The sequence below is a fragment of the Dromaius novaehollandiae genome, chromosome 8 (assembly GCF_036370855.1).
Source record: "Dromaius novaehollandiae isolate bDroNov1 chromosome 8, bDroNov1.hap1, whole genome shotgun sequence".
Taxonomy (NCBI): domain Eukaryota; kingdom Metazoa; phylum Chordata; class Aves; order Casuariiformes; family Dromaiidae; genus Dromaius; species Dromaius novaehollandiae.
In genome coordinates, this window is record NC_088105.1 from 15540519 (window position 1) to 15563161 (window position 22643).

General features: G+C 38.4%; 1 protein-coding gene and 1 long non-coding RNA gene across 6 annotated transcripts in view; one reads left to right on the forward strand and one right to left on the reverse strand.

Moving 5' to 3' along the window:
• Positions 1-1313: 1313 nt before the first annotated feature.
• LOC135329015 (uncharacterized) overlaps positions 1314-22643 on the forward strand; it is a 154542-nt gene continuing 133212 nt past the window's right edge. For both annotated transcript variants that reach the window (XR_010390140.1, XR_010390141.1), the window contains exon 1: positions 1314-1743. This is a non-coding gene — a long non-coding RNA (uncharacterized LOC135329015). The remainder of the gene's footprint in view (positions 1744-22643) is intronic.
• The window catches only part of KCNT2 (potassium sodium-activated channel subfamily T member 2), a 173799-nt gene continuing 157171 nt past the window's right edge, over positions 6016-22643 (reverse strand). For all 4 annotated transcript variants that reach the window (XM_064515755.1, XM_064515757.1, XM_064515756.1 and 1 more), the window contains 3 exons: positions 22147-22438; positions 16008-16092; positions 6016-10917 (listed from right to left, as the gene is read on the reverse strand). In XM_064515755.1, the coding sequence (XP_064371825.1) occupies positions 10806-10917; positions 16008-16092; positions 22147-22438 (489 nt within the window). In that variant the 3' untranslated portion in view covers positions 6016-10805. The remainder of the gene's footprint in view (positions 10918-16007; positions 16093-22146; positions 22439-22643) is intronic.

The window sequence follows — 22643 nt, forward strand, 5'->3', positions numbered from 1 at the left end:
TGAATATCAGAACTGTGGGAACAGTGTTGAAAATCTTGTTAAAGTTGAGGTAAATGACTGTCTACTATCCTCCCCTTATCTACAAATCCTGTCATTTTATCACAGCAGGCAATCAGGTTGGTCAGGCATGATTTACCCTTGGCAAATCCATGCTGACTGCGGACGTCACTACCTTCTCCTTCATGTCCTCAGAAGTGTGTTCCCAGGCACTCCATGACTTTCCCGGGGACTCAAATGAGGCTGACCAACCTGTATTTCCTAGACTGCCCTTTTTTCAAGGATGCAACATCTACCTCTCTCCATTCGTCAGAGACCTCCCTTGATCAAAGGAAATAGATCAAGAAGACAGACCCAGATTCTTCCCAGTGCCGCATGGTGGGCAGACAAGACTCGAAGGGCAGGGACTGAAAGAAGAGAGGCTCAGACTGGACATACAGAACAATTTTTTCCCCATGCAGACAGTCAGGCAGTGGAGCAGGTTGCCCAGGGAGGTTGTGCCATCTCCATCCTTGGAGGTTTCCAAGACCAGACTGGATAAAGCCCTGAGCAACCTGCTCTGAGTTCACAGCTGATCCTGCTTTGAGCAGGAGCTTGGGCTAGAGGCTTCCTCATCTTCCTTCCAAGCTGAATTATCCTGTGACCCTCTGAGTCTGTGACGTGACGTGAGGATAAGAACTCACCTAAAGCATGCTGAGATTCTGGTTGATTGTAGTGGCATTTGGACCAGATGCAAGATACACTCGAGTAATAATTCTTTTTACTGAAAAAGGACTTGATTCAGGATGCTGTGCTAGCACTGGCAACACTTGCTGATGCAAATTTTCCAATTAAGTCAAAAAAGAGTGCTTCTTTGGAGAAGCTTAATGAGTGTGTCAGATTGAGACTCATATTATGGCTACACATTTAGAATATTGTGGGCTGTGTATCTGGCAGTAGAAACAGAGAATAAGGCATTAAATACTGCTTTGTTTCTATAACTTCTTTTTCCTAAGGCATTTCAAAACATTTTTGTCTGACTCTGAAACAATAAAGACTCCTTAGAAAAGTGAGTGAGATTTGATGTGACATTAGTCATGGTACAAAAGCACTTGAAATTCATGTTTATGTTGTTGTGCCTGTGGAAAATCTGTAAATTTTACTTTGCAAATGCAATTGCTGGGCCCTGCGTAAGGGACGGTGCTGGCTCTTTAAGGCTGGCTGCAGACACAGGTGACACTCCTGATCAGAGTGGTTTGGGGGGCGGGGGGGGAAGCAAGGGGTTGTGGGGAGGTTTTAAGTGTTACAGGGGAGATGGAGGGTTTCCTGGAAATGAGTAATGTTACAGTAACAGTAGAAGGACAGTGATAATTTGAGCGCCTATGGTAGGCGATCTGAAAGGGCTAGGGCTGCGTGGTAGAAGTTTCTAGGTGTGAGCTGGGGCTCTTTCAAAATGCTAATGGAAAGATTTATGAAGAAGTTTCCTGAGAAAGAGTTTTGTGGTTAGGGTGAGATGGAGTTCAGTCTCCTGCCTCCTTCACAGCCTGGGCAGGAGATGGGGAGCCCCCCTTTGCCTGTAAAAGTTGCTTCAGGTGCAGGAGGCTGGGCTCCCTGCCGCAGAGGCAAGAGCCGTGCAGCCCTTGCGCCTCCGGAAGCGTCTCTGTACAAGAAAGTCGTAATTATGTCTGAAGCTCTCTTATGGCTCTGGTCAGAAGAATACTGGAAAAGTAACTTGTCGGCACCCAGGAAGTAGGGTCTTGCACTCAGGTAAGGCTAACTTCAGGAAATACAAAACCAAGATTATCTACTTTTACTTCTGATGTTGGCTGGTAAAAACGTAATGCATTATGTGTTTTGCTTCTAAAAATAACTAAGAACCAAACTGATCCAAAAAAGCTAATCAACAAATAGAGTTTATGATTGCTCTTACGGTTGTTGACAGGTTGTTTACTACTCTGCTTGTTACTACACAGGTCTATAAAAAGTTGTTTGTTAGACTTTGCTCCCTTGATCTTTATCTTAGGGCCATCTGTACCCTAGAAGCTGTTGGAGAAGGCTATAAAAGTTCAGATCAAATTTCATTTGATTTAGAGCGACCACTTGTGTAGTTTAGTGTATAGGAATATTCCCTTCCCCATTGCCTATTCAGTGCGGTTATTTTTCTTACGGATCTGTTCATCCAAAGTATAGAAAAAATGACTAGTGCAATCCAATTAAAAAAGTAATCTCTGCCTCAGATGTTATATCGATTTGCACTCATAATCAGGATTGCTTTCTAAGTATTTGCATACCATCTTAAGGTGCCTAGAGAGAGCTCATGATCTTAGCTGTTTTTATGCTGCAGTGTATTCTTTCTCCTTTTAGACATATCAATAAATTATTTGAAGAGGTCAGCCTTAAAACTGAAATTGCTTGATATAGAATAGTATTTTATATGCTACAAACATTGCAAGGGCATAGCAAAAGTGAAGTAAGCGTCAAGTATGCTTAACAACTCAAAAGCCTGTGGAGTGTTCTAATTCTTGGGTCACTGATTCCATTTAATTAAAGAGTTTACAGTTAGCTTATCATAGGTGAGTGATCTTAAGCTGTATTGAACTCTTTATGTTTCATGTTATACAAATTCACAAATTTCTTAAATACTTCTGAGAAATGTTTATTGCTCCTATCATAATGTGATGGAGGCTTGGCTGTCTGTAGCTCTTTGGATGGCAGTAATGAAAAGATATGCTAGGGGTGCAAGTAAGTGGATTGCCTATAGTTCTCAAGCACAGCTGTGGGATTGCTGCTGACAAAGCTTTTAGAAGTGCTAAATCTGTAACAGGAGGAAAGGTAGAGAAAGTGTCTGTCTATGTGTGTAGCTGTTATTTGTACTTGGATTTAGTGGTGGGGGGTGTGTGCTTTTGTTGGTGGGGGGAAATGGGGTCGCTTTTCTTCAGGCCCGTAAGGAGGAAGTTGCATACGGCAGCCTCTGGGCTCCCCTGCAGAAAGAATCCCTGTGGCGGTCAGTTACAGCAGCATCAGACTGAGTAATACAAAAAGAAACAAACAAAATCTTACAGAAGATCGCACCTATCTTATTTTCTGGTTTTTGTCTGCTGGGGTGGGTGTGAAACTTCTCCCCACGCGATTCAGCTGGGCTGGACTGGCCAGATGATAGTCCAGAAAGGATTTCATTAGCCTGTTAGAGGGAACGCTTAGCACCTGAGATGAATTGAAGGGACAGATAAAAATCTATCTGCATAGCTTGATAGAGGGCTACTTCAGAAGCAGTTGAAAATGCTGAGCATTTTTATGTCTTTTGACTTCTGTTAGAATAGTGTGTCTTTCCTTGGGGGAGGATTGGGAGTGGGGCAAGGCCAAAGTAATTGGGCAGCATTGTGCAAGTTGCTTCTGTACCAATCCGCTTGGCTTAGAAGTGGCTCCTTGCACACGGATACAGCATTTACTTCTAAAGGACTAATGATCTGGAACAGGTCCCCAGGTGAGCTGCCACCTGGCATGCACAAGTCTCCTCTGGTGACATCAAGTTCCTGAGGTTTCAAACCATCCTCCTGTTGAAAAGCTCCTGCACTTTGTCCCATCTGCCTTCTTTGTTCTCTGTTTTGTTACTCTGCTGTAGCTGTCTAGAGCTAGCTCATCTGCAACTTGTATAAGTTAAATATTTACTTTTTGAACTTTTTAACAGACATCTGTAGCTTACTAAAAAGCTATTGATGCCTTATTCATTATTTTCTAGACCCTTCACAATCACAGACTGCACCTCACTGCCCAGACTAGTTTGAGTACAGCGTTGCAGTTGCTTCTAGTACTGCAGTGTGATCATGTGTGAAATATTCCCCTTTGCCCCCATTGTGTGTGAAATGCCAGTGTATTGAATGAGACTGGCAATCCTCTCCTCTGATATTCTAATGGTGGGAATTTCCCTACTTGGTAGAGGACGTTTCTCAGGAGCTGGCCTCAGCTGGATCCAATGACAAAGATGATTCTACAGCTGACTAATACATGTCTGAAGTCTGATCTTCCCTAACAGAGATATGCTGAATACACCCTGACTCTACATGCTTTTTCTTTGCGGGACAAGTTAAGAAAACAAGCACATGACTTATGCTAGGCATCCTACTCCATGCTTGAGGATGTTTTCCTGCTGTGAGTCTCCCCTTCACACCTTCTGTTCAGCCTGGTCTAGATACATTTTGAGAGATCTTATTTTTGCTCCAGGTTCTCACCAGCCATAAGGTTCAGATGTCAATTAGGAAGTAGAAACGCTTTCAAATCTGTACACTCACTCATCTAGAATAATGCCTGAAATTCAACTATTTTGCATCTTAGGAGAGCAGCAAGATCTACCTCCTGAGCATTGTCTCTAGCTGGCAGCTGAGGTATCTTGTATGAACGGTTGGCTCAGGGTGGATTTAGTCTTCTGCCTCTTTTCCATCCAAGGTTTTTGGATGCCTAACTGGAGTGTATTAGTCCTGGTTGCAAGTAATAAAAAGACTGCTTGTATGAGGCCTCATCCTGCATGTGTGGTTGGAGAACAAGCCTTAAGGTAACCAGTGGGGAAGGGGTTGGGGGGTAAACACCTGACATGAGACCCACATTTGAACTCTGGTGGAATCTAGGTTTCAAGAAGCTTTGCGTTATCAAAATTGCAGTGATTGTGCATGCACCCACTGTAGGAAAACTTCAAAGTCCTTAGTGCTGTTTTGGGCTCTGCTTAACTGACTTAATTTTATTTACATTAGAAGAATTGTATTTAGCAAGTTTGGTTTTGCTGAAATGGAATTTATTTTTTTTAGCTGTAGTTGGTTCTGTTGTGAGTTTAGATATAGGTACCTTGTTAAATTTCTGGCTAAAATAATGGAATAGGGATATATTCTAAAAAATAAGCTATTTGCTAAGGTTTATTATTGCATCCTGTCTCTGTCATTGGTCTAACTGTAGGGAGTGTCTATGAATAATTTATTTCTATATGGGTGCCTCAGATAACAGACTAGTATAAATCCTGAAGCATAAGCAGTATGTGTTCTTGATTAAAGCATCTATCTAGAGACCAACAATGTGCCCAGTAACTCAGCAGTTGAAACTGGTATTGGGAAAAATTGTTGCAGTAGACCATTTTACAAATCAATTATGTTTGAGGAAAAAGTCCTTCCATTGGCACTGAATTTTTCCATCTTCTAATTGGCAAAAAATGAAGTACCAAAGACATGTTCCCTGTCCCTTTTCTGTCCCCAGACAGGACACTGAACTTGTAATTGTGCCCATTGACATAGAAGGTAGTAACTACAGTACCAAGAGTTATCAGATCAGCTTAATCACTGATTTCTGCAATTGTAGAATACTCTCATAGGTGAGAACAAACAAAAACATTGACTTAAACACCTTTTCAGATCTACTGATTTGTCTGAGTGAACTGTATCTGCCTGTAGATCCTCATACTAGATGTGTATAGAAATTATGACTGTGGTTTTCTGAGTAAGTTTCAGTACTGGAATAACTAGAATGACCAAAATCAGTTGCATATGATGCCTCATCCTTTCCTCCACGGAGTCTCTTGCTTTGGAATTAACTTCTACTTTCTGTAATATTTATATGAGAACCTCTAAAAGTAAAGATATCTCTTTGCAGTTCAACCATTGTTCTGGTTTATGATGGGGTTTGGTTCTTAGAGAGCCAGACCCCTATCAGAGTTTTCGTGGGACTGGCCCACCTACACATGCATTCCACTCTGATAGCGGAGAGTTTTGCTGCAACTTCCATTCCTTGTTTATCATTAGTTGATGTTCCAAATACTCTGAGTTCAAGTCACTGAGTATTCCACAGATAAGAATTAAAACCTGAAGCTCAAAGAAGCTGATACAGATATCATAGACTTGGCATATATCTTAGATACTGTTACAGAGAAAATGCATTGACCTATGTCATGCCTTGAGACAAATGGCTTTCCTGTGGCAAAAACAGTCTAGGGCTGTGCTGCTTTGCATTGTTGAGTTCATCCAACCAATGATAAAAGCTCCCAATAGGCAAGAATTTTCTGAATGCACTTTATTCCTTTCAACATATTTTCTTTATTTGTGTTACATGGGGAAGAGCTGCTCAGGAGAAAAACAGGTCTTTTTGACAAATACAAAGAGAATGACAACTTTCAAGTTTTCATTGTTGAAAATGTAAAACAACTGTTGAATGAGCTTATGGAAAGAAAGGAGTGAGAATAAATATGTTGGCCCTTTACTTCTTGTCCAAGGAGACATAAATCCAAAGAAACTCATTTATCCTATTTTACAGTGCTAAAAAAGTATATAGTCTAGCATTTATAGAACAAATAGAAAATTTTGTAGAAACCTCTAATGCTTGTTTTTTCCTTATGAAGCAGAAATATTCTTATTTTTAAGCTTTTAAGCTTCTTTAGAGGTTGTGGGAGCTTTTACTTGTGATGGATTACTGTTACTGGCAATGTTCTTATGTTAGATGTTTAGGCAATAATGAAATCTGTAACAAAATCACCATTAATATTTTCAGTTAACTTCACAAGGTGCCCATCAGTGAGGTCTTGGTTATCCTTCATAACGTAATATGAATTCATAACACTTTTCCTGTCACCCTGCAACCTATCTTCTGCATCAAGCAAATGGAACAGTGGATGAAAACTTGAAGTGCAGCCTTTAGACATAAATTCAATACAGGTCTCTTCCAAAGTGGAGTGGGCTGTTCCCAATTTATAAAATCCACTGTATGCAATGATATTTTATGCACATATGACTTTATTTTATAATTCTGCAATCATATCACTGTCTTGAAAAGGAATTTTTCTATAACCTTGTATGTTTGATGACGCTACATAGTGTTGCTTGTAGGTTTTCATTAATTCATTTCGGGATTGTAGTGACTGAATTCCTTCTGATAGCAAGTGAAAATTGAATGAAGCAAAACCTCATGCATCAGTGCTCCAAAATTACAAAATGGTTGTAGTCAGTGTTAGTAGCCTACAAACTACAGAATTGTTTGTTACTGCTGGCACTTCGTATCATTTCAGTTTTCCTCCACTGCTGAAACCTTCTGTCCATTTGTTCTTTAATGTTTTATTGGTGTAATGGTAAACAAAGACTTATTTGAGTTAATGTTTGTTCTGGAGTTGGAGTGAAATAGTTAAGAAAACATGCTGCATTCAACTGCAAAATTTCCTCTTGTGTGTTTTTTTTTCCTTTAATTGCGGACCAAATAAGACATTTTCATGGGTAAATCTCATGAGAGAATTTTCATGTTTGATACTCACTTAGAAGGAAGTATTTATCATCTGCTATCATTCTTCACTGATACTGTGTCTCCCAGGAGCAAATTACTTGGCATGTGTTACAGAAACAGGGTGTTGTCAATTTATAGGTAGAAGTGGGTTAGGAGGAAAAAATATATACAGTTAAATACAGATTTAATCAGCCATTTTTTTGATGGAAAGAGATAAATATAGGTTATCTGGCCATCTGATTCTTGACAAATAGTTTAGGATTAAATCTTTTGCTTATTTCGGTGATCGTAACTCTTAGTTTCTGTATCCACTGAGTGAACTATCGCCAGACAAAACTCTTCTGTTCAATTGTTGTTTGAGTGCACTGACTCCAGAACTTCAGCACGCTCTCTCCAACACAGAGCCTGGAAAGGACTGTTCTTCAATCTGATATCCAAGCCAGCTAGCCACGTATCATGTGTCTGATGATCATGATCAGAAGAAAGCATGTGAACATAAGAGTACCTGTGGTGTGACCTTCAAGGAACCTCCTTCCTGGCCACCAAAAAGGAATGTCTCACTCAGTGTGAATGTAGGTGCTCAGGATGGTTCTTGAAGGTCTGAAGTCCTGCTAGTTTGGAGTCTGTCTGTGAAGATACGCCAGTGGAAACAGCTGTTCTACTCCCAACATCAAAGACAATGTATTTTGAACTGCACTTATTCATGGGTTATTAGAACTGCTGCTTAAGACCTGTTTTTAGTTTTATTGCCTTGCTTCCAGCAGATTTTGAAGAGAACTGAATGTTGTGTTTTGTTCAGAAAGATTGCCTTATGTTAATTTTAGAGAAGACTGCAGTCTGTCTCAGTTGTCTTCCTGTTTGCTTGAGCAAATCTTCTGGGGCTAATGTGCAATTTACAATTCACTAAGCATGGGGAAGTATCAGGTGACATTAGATACTACTGTTCACTGTAGCTGAGCAATTCTGTTGAGCTGGGTGGAAAGAGGGGTTCATCTGACTGCTTGTTTCTATTGGTTTGTAGGCTGTTAAATGCCAGGCATTGAATTCTAGCTATAGATCTTATAGCAGAGTCCTTAAATCTGTGGTAGGTACCTTACCCAGTTTACAAGGACCACCGGATGCCTGTAGACAAGGTGTGTGGATCCCACTGAAAGCAGTCAGTCTGGCTTGCCAGCTCTATCTTGCCAGCTGAAGGGTAGACATACTTCTGAAATTCTGTCTGCCTACTTCTAACTCTGTCAGAACAAGCCATCAGTACGAAACAAAGGATTCTTCTAATACTTTGGAGAGAACGTTTTTTTGAGAACTCCACTGAAGTTACTTATTTATCTAGAGAATTCAACTGGAATAGAATTTAATCACTGAAGGCATTAAAAATAGGTACTTTTTTTTACATTAAACAGTCTCTTCTGAGATAGTTGCTCTGCCAGGTCTTGCACACAATTCTGTTCCATATACTGATATTTTTTTCTCAACTTTTTTCATATACTGATATTTTTTTCCAACTGTAGGCTGGAGTCCAAGCAACTGTGTGAATTGTTATTTTTTTCATGGTGCCCTAGGGGACATGGTATTTGAAATATTTCATCTTCAGCTGTGAATAACTTGACTAAATGACTACTGTGTGCAAAAAAACCCACTGAATAATGAGCTCTAAGCAGAACCATTGAAACCATTCTGAAGCATAGTACTGCTTTAATATATTGATACAAAAAGCTGCTGAGAAACAATGCTTTCCAGCTACCCCTTTTTTTTCTCAGAACTTCAGCTCTTACCCTTCTGATGGTCATACTGTGATGACTTCAGTCCACTCTGAGAATGCTGTGGGATTTGGGTTTTTTTTTTGTTTGGTTTGTTTTTTTTTAATAATTAATATGAAACAAAAAGTAGTTAAGTTTTAAAAGAATTGGGAAGACAGGAGAGAATAATAGCAGACTTGCTGTCCTTCCTAATGTGAATGTGACTTAGTTTCAGCATCCTTATAATGTTGATAAGCATAGTCACATTCATGAGTTGTGCATTGGGCAATTTGGCATTTTATATTTTGGAATAAAAACAGCCATGTAGTTGCTTTTCCAAATAAAACAGAATAGAATGATTTTTAGATTCAAATTCTGCACATATAGGAGGACATCAAGGGAGTTCAAAGAAATCAACTTTGCCACTGCAGACTGCCTGCCAAACTTCTTGGAACAGGTGTTTATATAGATCGTTGTAACAGTGGAGTCTTTTACCTTGTTAAGTGTGCTCTTTCCCCTTTTGCTAACAAATGGCAAAGGAAGAATGTAATTTTGGAAGACCACATACAGGCATGCTTATTCTGTAGAAAGTCTGACCAAAACTTGTGGCATTCTGGTATCTGTAGGCTGGAGATTTTGTAGCAGCTTCAGATGTTTGAAATACTAGTAGATGCTTTCTTGTGTGCTAAGTGCAAAAGCTGAGCAATTGAATCTGCTGTGCCTAATCATGCAACTTAATATTCTATTCATTTTATGGAATGCGCAATAGATTTTTTTAAATTTTCAACATGATGCATAACTTCATGTGAAAACGTATCAAGTTTGTGGTAATCTGAATGACTGGGCATGTACGTGCTTTGTTGGACAGTAGCAGTTCTGGCATCTTGAGGGAGATGGGAAGGATGTGTGGTATGAAATGTTTTCTACAGGGATGCTCTCACTTCTGTTTCATAATCTATACAGGCTTCTCACTGGCAAATCACTCAGATTAAAAGGGTTATATTCTGCCTGAGCTACCATTGCTTGTAGCTTTGTGTAGATGGTAGTTTGTTTCTACATATGTAGAAGGGCTGCCTTTTATATAATTCCTGTACCCCTACGAAAGGAAGTCCTGCTTCTGTTGCTCTGCAAACTACTATCATTTGAAATGCCTGTGTGAGATGATAAGAAATTTCCTGCAGACGGGCTTCTCTGAGTTACATTTTCAGTGGATGTGCCTCAGCTTAGAAACTTTTCAGTATGACTAGGCTGTGTTGTGCAGCCTGATCTGTGTCCACAAAACTAACGCCCCAGTCCCAGAAGCTATAATGGGACTGCTAGTAGATTGTTCTAATATAGTTTTCAAGCTTAGCTTGTCATCCATCTATCTGAAAGGCTGGATTCTTGACACACACAGCCTCATTGGCACGTATTGGTATTAACATATTTCCTACTACACATTGTGCATGGTCTTTCTACAGGCATCAGGTGGCTTCAGGATGTAGGTCAGGAGCTTAGTCACTGATACGTTGTCACTTTGATAAATATACTTATCTTCTAAGTGAAACTTATGATGGAATCTGTCACTTCTGAAATCATTTGTTCATATTGGTTAAACAGCAATAGTTTTCATGATTCTGTTAAGGTAACAAAGTTTGTTTACTGTATTGAGCAGGCTACAAGTCTGACAGTTCCTAAAATCAGAGTTCCTAGAGACCATGTTTCTAAAGTTGGTCACTTACCACTGTCAAATTCTCTGGTTCCCAAATCTGAATGAAATGTACCATTCAAAATAGTTTTCAAAATGGTTACTGAAAACAAGATAGGCATATAAAACTGTCTCTTAATTTTGTGAGGAGTTACATATCAAAGTTGTGTTTCTTCCCTGGTGTCTTGTCCCACTGTATTGCAGAAGCTGTCTTTTCGGCTGGGTGCGGTATTTGGAACGTAAGCCAATGGATCAGGCCGGATCAAGTATCTGGTTTTAAAAAACAAAACAAAACAAAAACTCTTTAGAGAACTTGGCATGAGCAAGGACAAAATAATTTTCTACTACTGTACTGTTGTTGAAAAGATTTGAGGAAGAGATTGAGCCTTATTTTGAAGGCGCTCAGTCTAGTTCCTATTGGGTAACTTGTGTACTTGGTATATAAAACTCACATCGGATAATAAAACTGTTTGTTTTATCCACCTAAATATCATCTGCACATACTAGCCACATCTAAACCTTAACTTCTGACTCCTGGTACTATTCCTATCTGACTGAGAGCTTCTTTGATTTTTTTAGATATGTCAGCTCCATTCCTGGGCATCCACTGCAGTCCTTGAATACACAAGTTTGCCAGGAACTCTGTATTCCCTTATATATCCCCTTTATTCATTATGCATTATAAAAGGGACAAGTGCTCCACAGACTTATTTCTAGAAGGATTTTGTAAGGAAACCAGGGATACTTCTTGACACAATGCTCAATAAATAAAAACCACAATTTTGGTAAGCTTAGTGTGGGCTGACTGTCTGGAGATGGACGCTTAGTTTGAGAAAGAACTTCCAGTAGATCTGAATCCTTAAGGAAAATGCCTCATGAGTTTAAATTTAAGTTCATGAGGTAATGCTTCAGGGCAGTTTCCTTAGGATAAGGATGGAAGAGCTTCCCATTAATTTGTAAGTGTAAATTCTGTACTGTCTTGTCAGCTGTCTCCACTGACAAACTATATAAACTGAGACAGCTTTTGGCACTGACTTGGTAGCTGTTTTGTGCTACTGTAGACATATATTTCAGTCTTCTAGACTCAGCCAGTGCTTTCCAAAGCTGCTGTCTTCATAAAAAGAAAAGTGACTAGATTCAATCTCAGTATTTTGAATTTGTCCAAAGATGTGCAGTAGCACTGAAGGCAGTGAAAATTTTATTTTCAAATGCTGGTTTTGATCAGTGTTTGCAAAGAAATAAAAAGAAATGTGAAATGTGAAAGAATCTTCTCTCTCTCTCATCCTGGAAAATGTTGGTGCCATGTATGTCTTTGTCCTCCTCAGCCAAATGAAACTCCTAGTGTTGATAATGCACATGCAGTGTGTAATGTGCACACTTTCTGGTTCTACAGTGAAGGAGAATTTTTTTTGATTATTTGTAGGCTATGATAGAGAAACTAGAAGTCCATGCTTGCAAAGTTTTGCAGTATTTTTCAGTAGCTGTGAAGGAACAGCCCCTAAAAAAAGACTATGAACATCTACCATTTGGTATCAAAAGAGCATTGTTTGCCTCAGATTGCTAATCAGAACATCCAGAAAAATCCTCCAAAAAAAAAAAGTGAATTGGAAAATGCTGATTAACTGAAACTAACATGTTCTAAAAGCATGTGAGCAACCGTTGCCATATTTCCCACAGAACTGCCATATTTTACCAGCTTGCTGGTAAACAGTGCAACAGTCTGTTCGTGGCTCTTCAAAGCATGGGCCTCCAAGTCTGTGGGTGTTGGCTTTATGGGGAGTAGCCCAGAAAATCGATTCTCATCTCCATGATTTGGAAAGACCACCTGCCTCTATTACTTTGATATTGTTTCTGCTTTTCTTCCTGGCTAAAACCAAATAACACTGATTTCTCTCTATAGAGCTTGTTGCTACAATCAAATAGCCTAACCTTTTTGTATAAACAACAACAAAGGCGTTTGACTCAAAGACCCACTCATGCCACTCCAATCTAAATCATGTTCTCATGCTATCTATTTGCTTAATGACAAAGATTTATTACTCTTGCTTTATAACCATTAACATCTAAGTTTATTCCAGATTTTCCTAGCACTACTTAAATGAAACTGGTAAACTTGTTTGTTTTGCTGGCAGGAGCAATGAAACTGAGGAGTCATGGAAGAGTCTGCTCTATTCTGGAACAATACCGTCATCAAATCCAAATGAAGAATATTCTAAACACATGGAAAAAAAAATCTTATTTTCTTCCATGATTAATATTATACTTTCTGGTGTAGATAGGCAGGATAGTGAAATTGCTTGCTGTTATTGCTGCGTAAGGTGGGAAGTACCAGTGCAATGGCTTGATGTATGTGAATATAAGAACGGGTGATTCAAATATGGACTGTCATCTCTGGTTCCCAATTATTGCTCATGTAATATTCAGTTAGATTCAGGCATAGCTACAGTGAGCTGTTATGCAGTCCACCTGTATCTTTACTCACTTAAGACAATGGAGCAAGCTTAAGGAAAAAAAAAAAAAAGAAGAAATTTGAAGGGCCTGGGAAACTAAATTTCAATTTTTTTTTTTTTTTGAGAAATAGTTTTTCTTAGACTCTGGGCAAAAATTCAGATTTTCTTGTATTTCTTATTTTAGACTAAACTAAAACAAAGATTTGTACCTGAAATAAGTAATTTGGACTCTGAATCACAAATAACTGTAATAAGTAATCCATAAAGTAAAAGTGCACAATATTACTTTAGTCGTAAGCCTTAATAAAACTGTAAGAAGCCTGTCTACTTTGGTCAACAGCTGCTAGACCCCTGAGGGTTTATAACTGGACTTCTTACAGCTGCCAAATCCTAGTGATTATCTTCGTGCCCTAGGCATGGCTGGGACAGTATTGGCTGAGCCACTGCTGTGTGATGTGTTGGGTGTTCCTGTGGACTGCTGAAACCTGGAACCCTCAATTGCAACTCTTGGAACTGAGACTACAACTCTCAATTTGATGCTGTTTTTCTAGGGCATCAGCAACACCAAGCACAGTACAAACAAAGGACAGTATTGATCCCCAGGAGAAAAGCATGACAAATGTGCCAACAGTAAGAGGAGCAAGCAGCCAGTAGTGTCTCTTTTTGTTTGTTTTTACTAATGAGAGGGCTAGTGCTAGCAGTAGATTATACTGGACTAATTCTGGAATTGAAGAAAACAAGGAATGTTACTGCCAAATCCACTCGCAGTTATTAAACTGATATTCACAGTAGAGAAAGAATATCATGCTCTGCTGAGAGGCAAAACATCAAATGTTTTGGTGCAAAAATTTCATGGCAGTAGAAAGAAAATGTTGCTATGCAGTACCAACTTAAGAAATATAGGCTAGACAAAATATACAGTTATTAAGGCAAAATCTGCACATATTACTTAAAATGTAATTTTTTAAAATTGTGTGATAAAAGTAGTGAGATCATTGTTCTTTAGTATCTTGAAGTGATGATGTTTAAACACTAGCTTCTAAAAAGACTAACAAGAAAGCTTTCTGAAAAAGGTGGGATTGCTGCTTCATGTGCAGCCTAGCTCTAAATGCTGAGAAAGGACTGAAAATTTCACTCCCTGTCATTAACTATGGCACTTCCTGATATCATGCTAGTTCAAATCTGTATGTTATTTAATATAACCACAATAAACTACAAGTGTAGTATGATCATACTGAATGCTAAGGACTTGTAGAAAGGTATGTAGGTTTGAGAAATCAGAGAATGAAAGTTGCATTTATAGCACTTGAAATACATGCTTATGTTTTTATCAATACGCACAGGAATGCGATTCAGATGGGGTTAAGGCATGGTGACTTAAAAATGCAGTCTTCTAACAAGTTAGATGAATGATAGAGTGACTGGAAGAAATCTGGAAAATGTACTGTGAGGTGGGGGGAGGCATAGGAAGACCAGCCTGGCAAATGTGCCAGCTCCTCAGCAGGAAGGATAAAAAGAAAAAGCCTTTTACCTGCTCTGGGTTTTTGTGACTAAGGGAAAATCTCTGTAGAAAGCGAACAATCTTTTCTTCTTTGCCTCTCCACTAATAATCCTCCATTGCATGAGGGTGAACTGGCTGCCTAGTTGAGAGAACTATGATCAAGCAGAGTAATGATCTGGATAATTGAAGTATTAACTATTATCCAGATACCAATACCACATTTTTGTGCTAGTTTAAAAAAATAAAGACTATAGAAATCTCAGCTTAAACACACCAGCTGTGAAGTCCCGTCTCATTAAGCATTAAGGAATGAATACACATCAAGCTCAGGTAACAGTATGTGCATTTACAGGTTATGTCTTAGTACATGATACTGGGGAGTTCCATAGCAGTGAAAATATTATTTCAAGGCATTTCAACATGCTTTACGATAACTTCCTTAACTGTTCGATACAGTCATTATTAGGCTACGCTTTTCAAATACTGCAGTACTACAAAGTACTGTGTGGGTTTTTTTTAATCACTATTATACTACTTGGGTCAAACAGTTTTCCCCCTTGTGAATAGAAAGCCTGATGGGTCAGCACTAGTGTGGAGGTACAGCCCCTTGTACAAGTGGGCTGTGTGGTTTCCTTCCTCTGGAGCAGGTGGGATATACTAATATAGCGAGACAGAGGTGGTATTTAAAGTCTGTTTGACCCTATATCATGAGGGTCAAGCTGTCAGGGCCTGAACATAGCAGTCACATCAGACTTCAGTATGTGAGAATGCCTGATAATCATCTGAAAGTCTTGACTAGTTCAGACTTTGTGTTCACCTGTTTTTTCATGTACTCTGCAAAATTCCTAGTAAGCAAGTGAAAAGTTAAGTCTTCTGTGTTAAGGTCCTGCTGCTTCTGTTTGAATTATCTTAGGCTATTAACTGCATGATATTCATGGGAAGACTGCTGTTTTCTTTAATGGTCTTTGAATCCATAAAGGGCTATCTTATTTAAAAACACTAATTTGAAAGGTTGATCTTTCTCTTAAGACTGGCTAGCTAAATTAAAAGCAAGAATCTAAAGAGAATATTAATTCTGTGAAGCTATCCGGAAGACTTGTTTATACTTGAATTTTTTTTAATACACAAAGTAAGAGAAGGAAGCACCAGAGAATATGGAGGAGAAAGGATTGCTAGAAAAAAAAATTATGTATATATTTATAGTGTGTGTGTGTGTGTGTATATATATATATATATATATATAAAAGAAAAACAATGTATAAAATCTAATGTATGTTTAAATAGTCTCCATGTTAATTTTCATTGTATTGCAGTGCAGTTTTCTTCTAGCAGGAAGGTATTAAAATAATAAAATGCAGGCAGAAGTGCAGACAAGAAACTTTGCAGGTCTTTTTTATGCTTTAACTTACACTACGTCATTCAGTTCTAATCTCGTATCTGGAGAAGGATTGATCAGGATGTAAGAGAGGGTGTTCTGATGATCATTCATTTCATCTAAAGGACAAAAAAAATAGATACCAGATTAATTATAGTATTTAAAAAGAAATTGTCGAGAGTATTACTTCTGGCAAAATAATTTGATAAAAGATCGTCTTTGGTTCATAGGGCTGTCAAAAACAAAGTGTCAGATGTCAGTCAAACTGATCTGATAAGTTTTATGATTTTTCTTTCAACTGTACTTGCATTGGAAGAATCTAACATAGCATCTCTTGAGTTAGCAACAGCTCCTAAAATATCAAATAGGATTATCAGAACTAAACTTAGAATTGTCTTGCTTTATCATAGGCAGTGGTCCTACATTTACCTCAAAAATGCTTTCACTTTATTATTTAGTAATCAACATTAAAATAGCTAAAGGAAAGGTTTATATCTGAAATATGTTTCCGTTGCCACTCTTTAGGTGCATCTTTGACCCCCCAAAGCTGTACTTCTAGATTTATGTAGTAGCCATTGTAAATTACATGCATATGATACCATTCAGTGATAGCATCCTCTGGAACGGTTAATGTGTTACCAGGGAAAAGTGATGTTGGCACTAATGCTTATGTTTTAAAACAGTACTGTTAGCTTCGTAGAGTCTCTACAGAGGACTGAGGTTAAAGCGTACAGCCAAAAGATGCTCATAAAATATACTATGTGGTGGTGTTGGGGAAGCACAAAGATAGCTAGGATTTGAGCATGTGATTCTAAGTAATAGCTGGTGTGCAAAATTATTAAGATGTCCCAAAAGCCCTTTAGTAGTCACATTGTTTGTTTCATCAACCACTCTAGTAAAGTTAATCCCAGATACTAAGCCACAGGGGATGCCTATGTTGAAAAGCCTAAGAGAATCCGAAGCTTTGATTGATACCAGCATGATAAAATATTTTGAATTGACATGTTAAAATGTTTTTAATAAACTATATTCTTGTATGAATGCTTATGGTGAAATAGAGCAAGTAAATATGTGGGACAGTGAACGGATTCAGTATTCCTTAGCTGTACAAGGCAGGCTTAAACTTAAGAGTTGTGATGGCATGTATTGAAAGCAGTCCTTCAGTGCATGTCCACTGGTAGTAAGAAATGCAGTCTCAGTGCCACGTTCAAAGCCGTACTAAGTTTATACTGATATGCTATAGCACATGCTGGAAGTATTGCCTTTCAGCTCCTCGTGGTAAGAAAACTGTGCTTTTGCAAAATGAGTAGACACTCTGATCAGCTTTGTTGCTGTGATCGAGCAAGTTGAACGAACTGTCGTCACTGTGGAAGAAATACATGTTGTCAGCAACCAGGAACAGTTCCACTGAATCAGGAGGCAGAGACAGTTCTTTGGGAATCCTGTTTTTAAGTCATTGAGCGCCAGTAAAGTTTCTAGAATGTCTGAGACCAGTGGAAAGCACTTTGAAGGTAGTCACAATATGAGAATTTGACAACTATATAGACGCTGCTCAGGAATAACACAGTAGTCCCTTAGGCTGTGCAGCAGATTTCCGTCTGCAAAAGCAGCACAGAGCAGACTGTGCTGGATTCAGGAACCCAATCACAGTCCTTATGTTAGTCCAAGTTAGAGCAAAAAAAAAAAAAGGATAATGACCTAGGATTATAGGATTGATTTGGACTGGAAGGAACCTCGGGGAGAGTCATGTTGTCAACCTCCTGCTTGAAGCAGGGTCATGTGTCTTTGCTTTCTAAAACCTCTGTATGGGTTTCTGTTGCTTCATGTTGCTCTTCGTGCCAGTATCAGTGGAGGCGGATAAGTTCTATGGATCAAATACTCTTGCAGGTGAAGAACGTTATCCTCATTTCACAGCAATTTATCTGTGTAATCAGTATAAATGTGTTCTTCAACTTGACACGTACACTTTTTCATTTCTTTTATAAGAGGGTGCCTGGCTTCAGCAGACATTCCTGTGGGTCTGAAGGAACAGGGAGGCTAAAGTTTCTACCCCACCTTTATTGTGCAGCAGAATTTGTAAGGAGACATTAATTCTGAAGGTGAGTTAGAGAGAAGGATGCTGCTGGTGACAGAGAGAGAAGGAGCCACGACTGGGAATGTGACAGCCCAAGTTTGAAGCTGGGTGTGTAGAACTGTGATGTTTTGGGGATGTTTCTGGCATGTGCCAGAGCTTCAATTTTTCATTTATGGTTTTCCTGCCTTATCTTAATAATTTTGCACACCAGCTGTTACTTAGAATCACATGCTCAAATCCTAGCTATCTTTGTGCTTCCCCAACACCACCACATAGTATATTTTATGAGCATCTTTTGGCTGTACGCTTTAACCTCAATATAAGAATAATGAAATGAGAAATTAACTTAGTAAGGTATAATAGTTCATGAGATGTATTTTTCTTTCTGAATGTTCTAGAAATGTTCTTTTGCAATTTTTACACTTGTAGCAATTCTTAATGCAACACAATTTCAGTTTAATTAAAGTGTCTGTCATGTAGCTTATGTTGGTAAGTAGGGATTTTCATCCCCACCTGGAAATGAGTCCAAGTGATAGCCAACACTAAATGCAGTTGTATGGCATTCCCATCCGCTTTCACAAATTGGTCAATATACATTTTTTTCCACTTTTCATATGTATCAAGTAAGTGATGTTACTTTTTTCCTTTTATCACCCGTGCCAATGGGTTGAAAGGCGAAAACTGTATAACCAGAAATTGTTATTTCTTATTTCTTTTTTTAACCATTCTTCTAATGATATATTGCAAATGATGTAGATGTTGTCATTGGTGTGTTGGAGGGGTTAAGGTTTTGTCTAATAGTGTCTTACTATGCTGTTGTAGCATTTCAGTATATTTGTTTAGCTTTTTTTCTTGGTGTGTTTTCTAGAGTGTTGCAATGAGACTAATCTTAATTTGGTTGGCCTTTAAAAAAGGGGGGGGAGGAGGGAGCATTTTTTGCTAATCTTTGCTAATCTCTCTTCAGCATCTTGGGGAAATCATTTGAAACAAAACAGTCCTATTCTAATTTAAATTCAATTCCTAATTTTTTTGCGATTGAAGCATTCTTGATATTCTGTCTGTAGGCTGAGAGTTACTATATCGAGTGTTTTCTAGTATGTGCATTTTTAATGCATGCTTGTATCACACATTTTTGCATGACCATAAGTACATCTACCTAGAAAACAATCAGGAAAACTCATACAGACTCTTAGTATGGATGCAATTATACAGCTGAAGTGGTGTTTTACACTACAGCTCACTGCTCTAAGGTTAACCTGATGCAAAGTAGTGTAACAAGTTACAAGGACATGTACCACTACACTGGCATAATTATGCCTCTACTAGAGGTTTGTACTGCCAACAACATACTGTGTCTGGGTTGAATTAAATGAATTTGGCGTTAATTGAATTTAAAATTGGAGATCTTGGGGGTTATTAGGCTCAGTGTAAAGAACATTGAAGACAAGGAGATTGGCTTTAGAGATCATGCCAGTATGTGCAGATACATAAGGGGATGTGATTCTTTCCCTATTTGTTTTTCATCACCCCTGGCACTTGCTAAGAGAGAATACTAAGGAGTGTGTGCTGCTTCTGCAGGGAACTGGTGTGATACCTGCCAGTTTGAAAGAACAGGGAGACTGAAAAGTTTCTAATATGTGCTTAAAATGTAGTGGAATGAGTGGGGAGCGAGCTAGCTCTAAAGGTGGGTGAAAAGCTAATGTAATTTCTTACTGAATGGGATGGGGGGGCAGAAGGATGGCTGTGGGAACATGATGGCACAGGCCTGCAGCTGACTGAATCCGTGCACACACTGTGGGTGTTGCTGCAGTGGTCAAAGTAGAAGCTTTCTCTACAATGAGACATATCTGTAAGAAAATAGGGAAGTGATGATGAAAATTTCTAAATGAGAAACATTGCAGATAAATGTCATTAGGTGAAGCAAGCATTTACCTATCAAGATTTTGCTGTTCTGCAGGTGGTGTAGAAGTGAATTGAATTTGAATAACATGAAAATTCACTGTTGGCTTTGAACTAGGATTTTAAGAGAAAAGTAGGGATCAACTGAAGTTTTCTTGTGACTCATATGAATCAAGTTTACTACACCTTCCTGTGGCTGATCAAATGTTATTGGGATCTGTAACGCTTCTGGAAAATATTTAGCCCTGATTCTTCCTACAGAGAGCCATACAGTGGGAATAGTAAGTGGGAATAGTAATTATCCAGTTAGGATGCAGGGAAAAGATTGTTATGTAAGGCAGATCTACTCTTAAAACAGGTTACATGTCTGTCTATTCCTTCTCATATTTACATTCTCTTATTCAGTAGAGTTGTCCCTGGTTATTTCACTGAGCCCTGTGGAGGCTAATGAACCTAGAGTGAAAATTAGCTGGAAATGTGTTCTGGCATGCACAGCCAGTGACAATAACTTTAATTGCACTTTGATTTGAATAAGCTAGACAGAACTTGGATAACTCCCAGGCCATACACCAACATATAAGGGCTTGTTTTATTTATAGTTGAATATGCTATTGGATAATGGAAAATGGTGGCTCCTTGAGGGTTTTTATAGTAACTTTCCAGATCAGAATAACACTTTGGATAATCTCGTTGTTTCCCACTTTAGGCTTCAATTGTATCTTTTAAAATACAAGTGCAAATAATAAAACTATGGAATGAACCTCCACAGCTATCATAGATCTTGCATCTTTGTCTCTCCCTTTTCCTGCATAAGGGCATTTCAGCGCTATACACCCATCAAATAGATATAAATAAAAATAAAAATTTATAGTTTATTTATTAAAATAAACCACGTTTCTTTTTCTGAAAGGTGAGAGAGGAGAAAACAACATGGAGTAGTGTTTATGAAAGTTTTTGCATGCTGCTGTAAGGATGGTGTAGCAACCCAAGAAATACATAAATATGAATTCAAGTAACTTAAGATGGAAGTTTTCCATATGAAATGTTACCCAAATGTAAACCATCTCTTAGCTTACAGAGGTCTGTGTTATTTGTAAAAATCTTGTATTAGTAAATTGGGGTTGTCTAATAGTAAGTTACTTTCAATTTTGTATTTGACTTCTTCAATAAATGAGTATTGGGAGACTGTCCTTCTCTTAAGAATCCAAAATGTAATGAATCAGGTTCCATTCAGCTGGTGCTCTTCAAGTCTAGCCGAGCAGGATTTTTTTTTAAATTTCTCTAGGAGTAACTAAGCCTGGTGCAAACTTTGCAGCTATGCTGTTAAGAAAGTCCAAATGACAGGTAAAATATAAACTCCTTTTGGAAAAAGGAGGCAAAACTTCAAACTTGTGGCAAAACTTGTGGGTTTTTTCCCATTCCTTTATTCATTAATCAAATAATTTCAGAGAAATAACTATGTTCTCTAAAACTTCTCATTAAGGATGGCTAAGAAAAGATAGATATTATCACCAGTTTTCTGCAAGTATGACTTATGACTAAGATAATAGACATGATGTATGTTGACTCATGGCTTTTTGTGCCTTCTAGGCTTATAACTCTTTTGATCCAATTGCCAGGCAGCTATGTTTGCATATATTAAAAAAGATGTCACAGAACTCCATCAATAGCTTTAGAAAGAGTTGGCTTTGTTGGAAAAGGGGTTATTGGACACAAACAGCACCTATAGACCTAGTGAAACACACTTAAAAATTACTTTAATGTGACACTTTTTCACTTCATTAAAAAAAAAAAAAAGAGGGGAAAAAAAGTAATATCCTTCACATATAACCAGCTCCCATCTCAACATACGCGTGACCTTCACAACAGTTTGGTCTTCATTTATGTTTCAGTGTGTGTGGGAATATGGCACAGTTGTTCATTGACAGGGGAATGTTTATATATTCAGCTCATACATATCACATATGCAAAATACAAATATGACTGACGTGCAGTCTTCTGAGTTTTTCATCTGAAAATAGGCATGGACCACAATAGAATGGGTTAAAAAAAAAATCCATCAGGTTTTCCTCAGTAAAAAAACAAAAACATTACCATAAACTTAGAGTTCACATTTATGGCAGCCTCAGTCTGTAGGAGATTAAGTATGTCTGCAATAATACTAGTGTTTTATTAATTTAAAGTATTATAGTAATCATACCATATCCTGCTGGAGAAAGGCCCAGATGCTTCATTCTGTTTTTCACAAGTTCAGCAAGTTCCTGTCTTTCTGACCTCCTGTAAAGGTTCATTCGCTGCTGGCTTATCTTCTCTGCTGTTTTACCAGAGTGTCTTGGGACTTTTCTGCTCAGCCGTCGGGCCCACTGCATGCTTTTCCGTCGTAACAAGGGATGATCTGACTGATCGCTGGATGTTGAGTTACGATGATTACTACGATAATTAATTTGTTCTTTGGTGTCTTCCCATTCTTCAACACTGATAGAGATTTGAGACTTGAAAGGAAAATGACAGGAGGGATCAAGGCTTTAAAAAATGGAAACAGGAAAAGATATTCTCTCCTCTTTTCAATAAGGCAGCTCAACATGTGTTTTGGTTGCAGGGTTGCTGAGGGGATTCAGCTGTTGATGCTTAGCAAGCATTGCTGAATTGGGCATCCTGTATTAGAGACTTTGACTGGTTGTGTAAAACACTCATTTA